A 12718-nucleotide genomic window follows, 5' to 3' on the forward strand; every position below is an offset into this window, starting at 1 on the left:
GGCCTGGTTGAAAGGGGCTTATTATGAACAACAGACCCTGTCGCTGGGGGAATTCTCAGGGTTTTAGAAGCTCTGTGCCAGGGACTGGGGGCAGAGATGAAATGTGGATTTCTTGTTATGTGGGGGGCGGGGGGAGGCAGGAGGGTGGGGCAAATGGCAGCCTATTCCTGGTCCTCTTCCCAGGGGAGCTTCCAGATGGTACGATCACTAGCAGGTGACTCAGGACGGGTGGAAGGGGGGCCATTAGAGCAGTATGCGTCTGACCAAGGGCTTCCTCACACCATGAGCAGCAGTATGCTGACCCTCGGTCCTGGAGTGGGGCTGAGTACTGGCCATCTACGCCAATCACGGCTGGGCAGCCGCAGGAAGCACCAGGTCAGCACTGGCTCACTGCAGGTCTGTTTGAGCCCAAGGCCGACAGAGCTTCCAGAATACTTTATGAGCCACTTAACCATCCTGAGACCCAATTGTCCAAGCACAGCAGACATAATGACAGTGTTTACACATAAAAATGGCAGGCTGTTTTACTAGTGCCTTTCAGAGTCGCAATAGCAGCTCTTTGGTAAAGTTTCCTGCAAATTGCACAAACAAAGTCCAGAGACTGGAATCATGGGGCACTAAAGCAGCCTGAAAAGTAATCACAGACAATTACCATCAAACACCCTGCCAAGCGCCAACTAGGTGGCCACAGTCGGAGGAAAAATCCTCTTTGCCCAAGATGCCCAGGCCCCGCTCGAACCCCACTCAATCTGTGTGTGTCCCAGAGGCACCTCGCCCGCCACTTGCTCAGGGAACATAAATTACTGTTTTTACAGTTTAATCTTCACCCAGAGAAACACAGCAGCTTACCTTTCCATCTCATATTCTTTCATTCCCACTTTTACAGCCTTCATTACCTGGAGGACAGATATGAAGCAGAGACATTTGTATCAAGGAGATAAGTAGCACTGCCTGATAAATTATGTATAGCAATTTTTCAAAAGAATCTCCTCTTTAAAAAAAAAAAAGGGTGATATGTGCACACAGCGGTGCAAAAATGTGACAGATTGTAACTTTTTTTAAGTCCCAAAAGGCACACAGTTTACTTAAGCCACTGTGGAGCACTCCCCTTTGGGAGCCAATACACTCCCAGCACAGACCTGGGGTGGGCTGAAGGCAGTGAACGTTTAACCAGGATGCCTGCGAACACTTGATGCGCAGAAAGCCACGATGACTATCCTTAAAGGTTTCCTTTGTTTAACTTCCATTGAAAGAATAAATGCACTCCTATGTTCACCCCAGTGCTACTTGCAACAGCCAAGATATGGAAGCACCCAAGTGTTTATCAGTAGACGAGTGGATAAAAAAGTGGTGGTATGTATATACAATGGAATATTACTTGGCCATCCATAAAAAAATGAATGAAATCTTACCATTTGTGACAGCATGGATGGACCTAGAAGGTATTATACTGAGCGAAATAAGTCAAAGACAAATACCATATGATTTTACTTATATGTGGAACGTAAAGAACAAAATAAATGAACAAACAAAATTGAAAAGAACTCATAGATACGGAGAACAGATTGATGGTTGCCAGACGGTAAGGGGACTGGGAAGCTGGGTGAAAAAGGTGAAGAGATTGAGAAGTACAAATCGGTAGTTACAGAATCGTCATGGGGATGTGAAGCACAGCACAGGGGATACAGTCAATAACACTGTCATAACTGCATGTGGGGCCAAGCAGGACAGGAACTATCTGAGGGAACCCTATGTAAAGTAGATGGCTAACCACTATGCTGCACACCTGAAAGTATTACAAAGTAATACTGAATGTAAACTATAATTGAAAAATAAAATTTAAAAAAAACAGAGAAAATGAACTTATATAAGAGATTCTGTTGCCCACAAATGACCCATGTCTGTCTCCTGGCACAAAGCTGTGACTGTCACCAAGCAGGCACCAGGCTATCCCAGTCACCCTGACGGTCTTTCCAAAAATACTCTTCTTATATGCTCTCACTCCTCAGGTAAAGGGGGAAGGTTTGGGAAAGAGCTCTGTGAGGACATTTAATGAAGGACAGTAATAAATGTGCTTTGTAAGTAAGAACAAAAAGATTTTTTAAAAAGGAGATAGAATTTTGGGGATTCCAGGAAGGAAAACCCCACCTTCCTGGAAGTGGGGACTTTCTGCTGGGGAATTCCCTGAGAGTAGATGTCTTAACCTCTGCTGTTCCTGCCCTGCCCCCACTGGGGAACAGAGAAGAGACAGCGCTGTGTGCATGGCCTGAAGCGGCCTCCTGCCTGCTGCGCTGGCACTTGGGGTTCCAGCTGCCCTGAGGCCACCTGCGCTGACTGCTGACACAGCCCTCTCACCCCACACACGGCAGTGTGCTGGCCCCGCCCAGCCAGGGCCCTGCTTACCTCTCGGTGGGCCTCGCTGGAGATTCTATTGGTGTAGCGCAAAACCTCCAGCTCCATGTCCGTCTTGAAGACCCGGCTTCAGGGAGGAGAAAAACAAAGGGGCAAGTCAGTGACTTCCAGCAGGAGCTGGCTGGATCCCTCCATAGAGACCCTGGAGCCAAAACACCCTCACATCCTGGGAGCTTCACAGAGCCAGGTGGTGCCCCGTTAGGCAGCAGATGGGCTGCCAGGCCGTGGCGGTGGCAGTAGCAGGGTGGGCCACCAACCTGAAGGAGAGCTACATGAACCACTCCCCATCCTCACCTAATGCCAGCCTCAGGTGTGCGGGCTGTTTCTAGTTACAAGATGTGGAAGGTGCTGTGAGTGGTGGAGGAAGCCCAGGTTCTTCAGCCAGATAAGCCTTGCCTCACTGAGACTGTTTCCTCATCCGTAAAATGGAAGGAAACCTACATGAGTGAGGCTGTTCGACCTAAATCTTAAAGTGTGCTACCTCTCAGGGCTCTGCCGGGTTGGCAGAAGAGGTCCCCCATTCCCTCCCCACATCCACCCACCTGCCCATGGGGACTCGGGCAATGGCCTAAGACAGAGGTAGGAGTGGGAATGGGGGGTGTTGTGTGGTGCGGTCACTTCCAGCCTAAGTGCAAGAGTGAATGTAAAGAAGCCAGTCTGCAGAGCGAAGCAGGAGCTGAGGGGAAGGCACAAGAAAAACAGAAAGGAGAGAAGGGGCATGTTTGGGGCAGGTAGCGCAGCTAAAAGACCATTGCTGACGGATAGAGCTGTACTTCCAGCAACTGGACGCCAGGGGGCACCCACAATAAATTCCTATTAATTTGCCCAAATATGGTTAATAGTTTCTGGCCTTTGCAATCAATCTCATTCCCAAGTAAGACTCATAGAGGGAAGCTAAATAAATATTCCTTTTCTACCTCCACCGCGTCCTATAAGCAACTCCAGGTCATGGGCATGTAAGCGGCAGCCATGGACAGTCATCAGGAGCACAGAGTCCTCAGCTGTCCCTCATGACCCACTTTCAACAGAGCCACTTCTCCCAGCCTCAGACAGAACGCACTCAAGCGCCCAGAGGGCAGCACAGCCAGCGTGTCTGACGACAGCAGACCAGCGCCTGCCCTTCCATGGGTGCACCTCTCACCCAGCCACTGGCCAACCTCGAAGCCTGGCCGCCCTGAGCTGGCCTCAGTGGAGGCAGACAGGATGGCAGGGAGGACTTCACAGAAACATCCAGGCACTGCCTTGCAGTCTCCATGGCGCCATCCAGCTAGGACAGCCAGCCTTTTGTCCCTGGGAAGTGACGAGGGCACCGGACAGTGCAGTGATGCCTTCTTAGGGGGTAAACCTTCCAGGGAATGTAGACAAGGCAAACCCCCAGCTCACTGAGACTTTTCCCAACAAACGCTTTCTCCGTGAGGGGCAGACCCTGAGCCTAACCGTTTGCTCTTTACCATCATAAAGATGCCTCTGGTTCTGCACCAAGGCACTGGGAGCAGCCCCACCTGAGAAACAGAAAGCTCATTCCTGTGCCCTGGAGGGTCTAGAGCCACAAACGGGACTCAGGTGAGCAGCCTGTCACCTGAGGTCCAAATCCATTCACAGGATGACCTAGCAGCCCCTGGTGCTTTGCTCCCCACTGCTGCCCTGCTCCGCACCAGCCCAAGGACCTGGTAAGGGGGGAGTGGTCTCTCTGGGATGGCCAGAGAGACAGCCAATGTGGAAACAGGGCCAGGCTGCATTTGCCTCTCGCCCTCTGCCTCTCTATTCAGCTTAGATCCCTGGTCCATTCTTCCAGCTACCACTCTTCCTGACAATTTAGACTTCTAGGCCCTGTGCCCATCTATCCAAACAGGCTTAGCCAAATCCCACGAGGGTCAAGCCAGAGCCCGTGCCTGTGACTGCGTGCCCCAGGGCCACAGGGGCTGGGGGGACATCCTGCAGCTGGGCGGACGGCGCAGCAGTGTCTTCTCTCCAGCCCCACAGCCCCCACTGGCCCCGACTCTGCCAGGAGTTGCCAGGGGGCATGCAGGAGGCCTAGTCTCAACTTTCTCCCCCTTTCTAAGATCTCTCCCCTTCCCTCCTCGGTGCCTTCCTCGCCTTCTCGGAAGATGAACAAACTCGCCTTCTACTCCTCGGAGAACACAAAAGCCAGAAGTTGGGTGCACCCTCACCTCTTCTCCAAACAACCAAGCCTTTCCCTTACGCTCTCCTCTCTCCCCTTATAAGGGAAGCGATGCCCTCTTCCAGGTGGGGCTCAGCGCCCCCCCACACACACACCTGGGCTCAGATCCCAGCCTCAGCCTCCTCCATCCACCTGCTCCCACTACTGAAAGCTCCATGACAACTCACTCACTTTCCCTTCCTATAGCCAAGCTTTCTCCTGCCCCCCGGCCCCACCCCACCAGCCACATTTCTGGAAGGGAAACTGAAACAGTCCTTGCCATGGGAGAGGAGTGGGAGCAGCTTTTACGTTTTACTTCAAACCTCTTCCTTCCCCATCTCCTTCCCTGCCCTTTCCCTCTTCTCCCTTCAGTCCCCATGCTCTGCCTGCCGCCCACACCAATGAGCGAGTGAGCAGGGTAACGACCCCAGCTGCCAAACCCAGAGCCATCCTTGACCTCCCTTGGAATAGGCACCACTTGCTGCCTCCCCTCCTCGTGTCCCTGACAGGCCCTCCCCTCCCTGCCCCTCAGCTTCGCCTCTGTCCCAGCTCCCACACCCCCTCTGGCACAGGTCCCCCAGGCACCTCCAGCTCAGTGTGACGAAAGCCCCCGCCCATCCATGTGCCCATCTCAACTCACAGCTCTGGCATCCCTGCTGCTTAAAACATAACCGGTCATCATCCCAGACACCTCCCTCTGGCTCGTCCTTGCTCCCACATCCAACTGATGACCAAGGACTGTGAATCCACCTCCACAGCCTCTCTCAGACCCTGTTTCTCTCCATCCAGACCCCACTCTCTCCAGTCTCGACGGCCTCTCCTGCCTCTGCTGGCCTCAAGCCTCCAGGCCTGTCTGCTCCCTGACAGGCAGAGGACCTTTAGGAGATGCAAATATGACCTTGCTTGTCCGGGCTCAAAACCTTCAGTGCCCTTTTGATGTCCTCAGGGTGAAGTCAAAACTGCGAGGTGACCGTGCGGCTTCCCAGGTCCCACCCCTACAGCGGACTCCTCTGCCTGGGACTTGCTAGAGCCCTTTTGGCTGACCTTTCAGCCTCCAGCTCCCACTGGAGAGGTACCTTTTTCAAGGCTCCCTCCCTCCCCCACACTAGGCTCAGCCAGCTCTCTATGTTGCCTGGCCAAACCCCAAGGAAGGCACTATAGGACTCCTCAGTAAGCTATCACATTCGATCTCTTTTTCACTTAAGTCTCCCACCAAACCACAGCCCTGGAGGGCAGCCCAGGGCCAAAACAGTGCTTGGCCCAGAGCAGACACACAGTAACTGCGGGTTAGAAATAGCATCTGGGCATTGCACCAAAGCTGGAAACACTTTCGACAAGGAGAGACGATGGCCTCGATGGCCTCGTTTCAAAAGAAAAGGAGGCCATCTCCTCCCCCTCGCCCCAGGGGGAGTTCACCAGGCCAGGGTGGGGGGCGGGGGGGGGGTCGCTCAGCCTGGCATGCCCTGGGAGGGGCAGGGGCACAGCAGCCCAAATACCCCCCACCACTGCCTAGCCCGCAGCCAGAGGGAGGAAGAAGCAGCCCCAGGATTTAACCCCCAGGGGTCCACCCCAAAGGCTCTCCTCTCGGCCTCGCCCCTGCAGCCTGTGCACCCTGTTCCTGTAGGTGAGCAGGGCAAAGCACACAACCAGCCCGAGGAGAGAGGAGACATGGCGTCCAAGCCGTGCTCTCCACCCTTCAGAGATGCTGCGCATTTTCAGCCATTGAGGAGCAGAGTCCTGCTTTCTTTTCCCATTTTACTTTGGGAAAGATGGCAAACTAGGCCTCCAGCTGATTTCCTCAGAACTTATTTTTTAGTCACATTAAAAAAAAAAAAAATCAGATTGAACCAGAGCAAATTATCCCACAAAGGCAGTTCTCTGGAGAAGCCAGCCTGGCCAAGCACTGGCCTGGTCCAATTGAATCCAAGCTTTAAAGGCCCTGAAAATAGCCATCTGCTGTGCGCAGACTTTCCCAATTATCCGCAGGGTACCCTCAGCCGGAAGCCTCCCCCAGTCATGTCCGTGACACAGCACCGGAAGCCTGTGAGATTACTGCAGCGAATAATAAGCCTCTCCAGCGTTCTGCATGGTTCCTCCCGTCTTCAGGAGTTCACTGCCCTGAATCTGATGAGGCTATTTCCATGGCTCCTGAGCACAAAAAAAAGGCCAGGAGAGGGGGACTCCACCGTGGTCCCACCCTGAGGCCCGAAGGCCTCTGCAGTGAGGGGCGCTTACTGCCACACTCAGCCCTGGCCTCATCCGGCCCAAGGATGTGTGAGCCCATGGTTAGAAATGTGATCTGCAAGGTTTCCATCCCCAAGAGAGGAGGAAGGCCACCTCTTCCATGAAGCTTCAGAGCACTGAGGCTCAAGACAACGCTGGTGCCACTTAAAAAGTCTGGACAGGAGACAAGGCAGGCTCATCCAGCAGCAAGAGGAGGTGCTGACATGTGCGGGAGACGAGCACTCACGCGGGGCCGCAGGCTCCTGGCCCACCCGTGAGCATCACCACACCCGGGGCGGCCCAGCAGAGGCAGCGCCATGGCCGGGGGCGGGGGGCAAGGGGAGGGCTCAGAGAGCCCAGTGGCAGGCCTGAAACCCTGAAATGAAAGAACTGGACTAGGCTGAGATACATTTGTGTAATTGTTCCCCTCTTGAATATTCACGGGTCACAAAACTGCCTCTGGGCATTAAACCAGGATGCAGATGTCAATTAACTGAGGCCTGAATGCTCCAACGATGAAAATAGTAGTAAGACAGGATGAAGTATTTTCAAAATCAGTCCCTAAGCATCAAAGTGCCACAGTGTTCTCCAAAACCCATTGGAAAGGACAGGAATTCCAGGCCTCCTGAATATGAACGCATGGGGCATGGTTCTGTGAGAGAGGTAGGTGGGAATTCAATACCACAGGACCCCCAAGACCATCCTTCTACCCCGTGACCCAGCAATACAAAGAGTAAAATCCCAGGGCAGCAGCAGGGCTAGGAAAGACAGAGCTGGTTGGAATTACATATCTTCAAGAAGCTCAATCAATAAGTCCTCTCAGAGAAATTGGAGCCATAAAGTAATGAGGGCTTAATGCAGCTGCCTGGGCCAGGCAATTGGGGCCACAAGCAGGGGAGGCATGGGACTCCCACCTCCACGCCCCGGGCCAGTGCCTGATGCTTCCACATCTTGCCTCCAGCCCTTGAGTGCACCATCTGTCAAGCTCTCTCTCTCTGCTTAGAATCCCACTTTCCACTTGGGTTTCTCACTAACTTAGGATTAAATGCCTATCCATTCGGAGACAAAGGCAGCAGCAACCCAACTGGAATACTTTTCACATACACACCAAAGATCTAGGTCATCACCGACGTACCTTTTCTAATTTGGTACATACTGCCAGGATGTAAGAACCTGGTGTGCTTCTGGCCCTGAACCATCCAGACCTCACCATCTCTGGATCATAGACAGGGGGTAGAAACAGATCTGTTACCCCACCACCTGATTAATACAGACAAGACACGTCTGCTTGGGGTAATTAACAGTTCTAAAACTGGCCTATGATTCAATTTCACAGTCTCACCGAAAACCCAAGACGGCGCACGGCACGTGCTGACATGCTAGCTCTGCCCTGACGCTTCCAGAGGTGCTTCACTGAAATCCATGGCACTGCACTACCAGACAGTAGAAGAGCATCTGCTTTAATTTCCCATCCCACCTTCAGATCGATTTAATCATCTGCAGAGCAGAAAAGGAGAACCACAGCCTAAATTATGGAAGTGAGATGCCTGCTCTTATTAAGTTTCAACTTTTGACCTCCACATTCAAACAGCAATACCCAGCCCAAGAAGAGAAATTATCAGTTGTAATCTCATGTTTGTGGGGAAGAGTATGATTATAGAGGAATTTACAGGAAATCAAAAAGGCACTGCTTGAGAGAATGGAAAACAATAAAGCAGTCACCAAGAGGAAATGAATGACACCCAAACAAAAATGAGAAAGGAAGCTCGGAGAGCAGTGGGAGAGGTTGCTCCCTGCCTCCCCATCAGATGGGCTCCGGGAGGCGCCCCACACTGCAGCTCAGCGGTTAAGCAGGGGGTGGGGTGAGTGTCGGTGGCAGGAGGCGTGGTGCGCCCCGCCACACCCTGGCCTCACACAAGATCCACTCTGGGGGCTCTGAGCACCCCTGCATGTCCACTGGCCATGAGTGGACGGACAGAGAGGCTGATGCTCAGGTGGGCCTCCACCCCAGCGTGCTCCTCAGAGATGAGAGGGGCAGCACATGATCCCACAACCATAGGCCTGGGCTCAGCTCCTGGCTTTTTCTTGGGCAAATCACTTCAGTTTTTTCATCTGTAGCACTGAGGTAATCAGAGTACTTACCTCATAACATATATAAAATATCTCTTTAAATAAGGTGACATGTGTCAAGTGCATGGCAGGATACCTTGCACACAGGAAGTCTCAAAAGGTGACAGCCATTGTATTGAATAACTCAGGTGTGTTAGCACTTGCGCTCTCACTGAACTCCACAGCCATCCATCAAGGGAGACCACTCCTACTTTGCAGAAGAAGAAACTGAGGCTTGGGGCTATAGGCTGAATATTTGTCTCCCTCCAATATCTGTGTTGAATTCTAACCTCCGATGGGTTGGTATTTGCAATGGGATCTTTACAGATGAGGAGACTGAGGCTCAGATAAATCAAGTGACTTCCCAAGGGCAGTGGGCTGGGGTTAGAATTTGGATTTGCCCAAACGGGTGCTTTACCCATTACACCAGGCAGCTTCTCTCCATGGGCATAGAGGAAGATGATGGTGAAAGTATCCAGGACCCAGGGGCCCAAAGATGCAGCAATGAGTCGCAATTTAAGGTTATGAAAAGCCCCTCCCTCCTGTAGATGAGGGACCTGCCCACCATCGCACCCAGACTCTTTCCCGCGGTGGCTAGAGGAGGGCCACCGCGGCTCTCACTGAGAATGCTGCCGTCACTACGGACGCCAGCGCCCACGCTATTAAAACACACCCTGGAGGCAGTAAGGACAATGTGACATTTCTAAAATAGTTCTACTGCCATCAAATGCCAACTAAGTTCTTTCTGTTGCTGGCTTTAATAAAGTTGGGAAGTATTCTTATGAACGCTGAATCCACTTCCAAGCCTTGGAAATGTCACTAAAATTAAAGCAGCTTGTTCTGAAGTGATGAACTAATGACTGACCCCTTTGGAGATGCTGGAGTGCACAACTTAGCTCTATCTGTACAAGTCAGACTATAAGCAGCCACAAGGGAATGCCATGTGTGGAGTGTAAGTGGACTCAACCCACTCCTGAATGCCCGCAATTTCTTCTTCTGTCAGCTGCGGGCTAGAGATGGGCTAGGCATGTGTTACTTTATATAGAAATAAGAGGCGGCCATGTGCTTGAAGGACACAGGCGCCGCCCTCAGAGTGCGTGGCTGTGACAGGCACTGGGCCAGAGCTGCTGACACAGCTGGGCTGGCGGGCCTGCCCTCCAGCTCCCCGCAGGGTCAGTACCAGTGCCTGTCGACAGCCCCCAGATCTTCACCTCCTGCCCAGCCTCTCCCCCACTGGCACCTGACACAAAATCAACACATGCCAGACAAGTCCTTGATCTTCCACAGAACCTGTTCCTCCCAGCCATCCCCATCTTTTGTCCCCAGCTATTCAGGACAAAAACCCAGTCACTTTGACCTCTCCACTCTTCACTCAGCTGTCATAGTAGGTTCCTCTCAGGAGCATTTGCCTTGACTGATGCTTTCTGTCTCAACTCTGTCCCACCGCCCTCCACTGCCACCCAGACCCTGCAACGGCCTCCTATCTGGCAACCTATTCCCACTCTCGCCCTACAAATGAGTCTCTACTCTAAAGTTAAAATGATAGTTTAGAATACAAACCTGATCCTACCATTCTGCTGCTTACATCTTTCAAAGGTTTCTTTTGGTTCCCATTCCTCTCAAGACAAAGTCTAAGTTGACACCATGGCCAACCCAGCGCCTGCCCAACTCTCCAACCACCCACTGGAGCCACTTCTCCAGTGTGTGTGGCTCTACGCTGGCCACACAAGGCCATTACCTTTTCTCTTGTCTCCAGCCTTTGAACAAATGGTCCCTCAGACTGTATTATTCTCTCCTTCTTCTCTACTCCATGCTACCCCCAACCTTACCAGCCAACTCCTACTCATCCTTTAGGTCACTGTTCTCAAGTTCTAAGACTAGGCAAGCGAGCTTGCCCAACTGGATGGAGACATGCGACCATATGGCCTTAGGATCAGACATGAGGAGTCTGCGCACCTCCCAGTCAGGTGATGATGTGGCAAAGGCCCTGCCTTACCTCCCTCCCATATTCACAGTAAGTGCAGCCATATAACAAAGAAAAATGTTTTGGTGCCAACAAAGAGCATCTCAATGAGTAGGAAGAAAACTGATGGCAACCCAGAGTTGGAGGGTCACTCCCAGGGTCCACAGAGGCAACGCCCAACCTGAGAAAGCTTGTCATGCTTTGACCTACCAGAAACCAGTTATGTTGCAGGTAGGGGCTGCCAACATCAAGGGAAGAAAGTGAGCAACATAAGAACATGTATAACAGGATGCCCACTACTCAAGACAGATGCACAACATGAGAAAAACATGTTTACCTTTCTGATAATAGGATTATATATGATATTTATTTTTACTCTTCTCACTCTCTACTTTAGCTGAGCTCCATAAGGTTGGCTTATTTATACTAGGAGTTTTAAAAGACTGAAAATAAAGGAAAAGATAAGAGAAATTTAATGGACATTCAAATGACTCATGCCTGCCCTAGATGGTGTAGCTCAGTGGATTGCGTGCTGGCCTGTGAACCAAAGGGTCACCAGTTCGATTCCCACTGTAGGGCACATGCCTGGGTTGCAGGCCAGGTCCCCAGCAGGGGGCATGTGAAATGCAACCACACATTGATGATTCCCTCTCTTCCTCTCTCTAAAAATAAATAAAATCTTTAGGAAAAAAAATATGACTCATGTACTTTCAAAAAAAAAACAAACAAACCCAATTGACAAACAAAAAAACAAAGAAGACAGTCTGAGGGAAGAGGGCCTGGAAATTGGCTTGCCTGATGGGCTCTCTGAGTTGGAGCAGGCAGGGACAGTGGGTCTTTCAACTTCCTGAGCTGAGCACAATGAACAGCCAATGTAGCCACAGGTTGTACTTACCATTCCACAATCTCTGGATGAAGAATAGTGTTGTTAACATTGAACCTACAGAGAAAAAAAAATCAAGCTCGTTAGTTCAATGCTCTGTCATCTCCCAGCAAGAAATATCTCATTGAAGACATACACACCATGACCAAGAGGGGACCCTGAACTTTAGTTTAGTGACTTGCTGGCCCAGAGAAGGCTTGCTGCTCATTCTTGCAGCAGACATGGCAGCCCAGGCCATGTCCTCTAAGTGTAATCAGTTGTGGAACAAGCTGCCATCTTCCGTCTGTGCTAGGCCAAGAGCATAGCTTCTTCCACCAAGTATACTAACATATGCATAATGGGAGTTGCAGAAGAAAAGGAGAAAGGAGCGTAAGAATATTTGAAAAAATGGTGATCTAAAACTATGTCAATTTAATGAAAAACAATAATCGACAAATGAAGCTAAATGAACTCCAAACAGGATAAAATCAAAGAGATCCACACCTAAACACATCATAATCAAACTGTTGAAAGACAAGATTCAAGAGAGAATCTTGAAAGTAGCAAGAGAAAAAGCTATTCATCACATACAGGGAATCCTCAATAAGATTGATGGCCGTTTTCTTATGAAAAACTATAGAGGCCAGAAGGAAGTAGGATGACATATTCAAAGTGCTGAAACAAAAAACCTGTCAACTGAGATTCTATACTCAGCCAAAGCTGTGCTTCAAAAATGAAACAGAGATCAAAAACAGTCTCAGATGAACAAAAACCTACAAGAAATACTAAAGAAAACCCTTCAAACTCTAATGAAAAGACACTAGAAAATAATTGAAATCAACATGAAGGAAAAAAAAACCCAAGTAGACGTAGTTACTTGAGCAACTACAAAGACAGTGTAAATGTATTTTTTGGTTATACCTTTTTTTCTCCTAACTTAAAATACAACAACATAAAGCAATAATTTAAATCTGTGTTTGTAAACACA

The 12718-nt window shown here is 50.6% G+C and overlaps 1 protein-coding gene across 1 annotated transcript in view; it reads right to left on the minus strand.

The window, feature by feature from the left end:
- PEPD (peptidase D) overlaps window positions 1-12718 on the minus strand; it is a 117132-nt gene that overhangs the window by 63090 nt on the left and 41324 nt on the right. The window contains exons 7-9 of the mRNA XM_054588986.1: window positions 11764-11808; window positions 2404-2479; window positions 850-896 (exon numbers count right to left, since the gene is read on the minus strand). Of these exons, the coding sequence (XP_054444961.1) occupies window positions 850-896; window positions 2404-2479; window positions 11764-11808 (168 nt within the window). The remainder of the gene's footprint in view (window positions 1-849; window positions 897-2403; window positions 2480-11763; window positions 11809-12718) is intronic.

The sequence above is a fragment of the Pteronotus mesoamericanus genome, unplaced genomic scaffold (assembly GCF_021234165.1).
Source record: "Pteronotus mesoamericanus isolate MK-2021 breed Mesoamerican mustached bat unplaced genomic scaffold, CSHL_Meso_final scaffold_165, whole genome shotgun sequence".
NCBI lineage: Eukaryota > Metazoa > Chordata > Mammalia > Chiroptera > Mormoopidae > Pteronotus > Pteronotus mesoamericanus.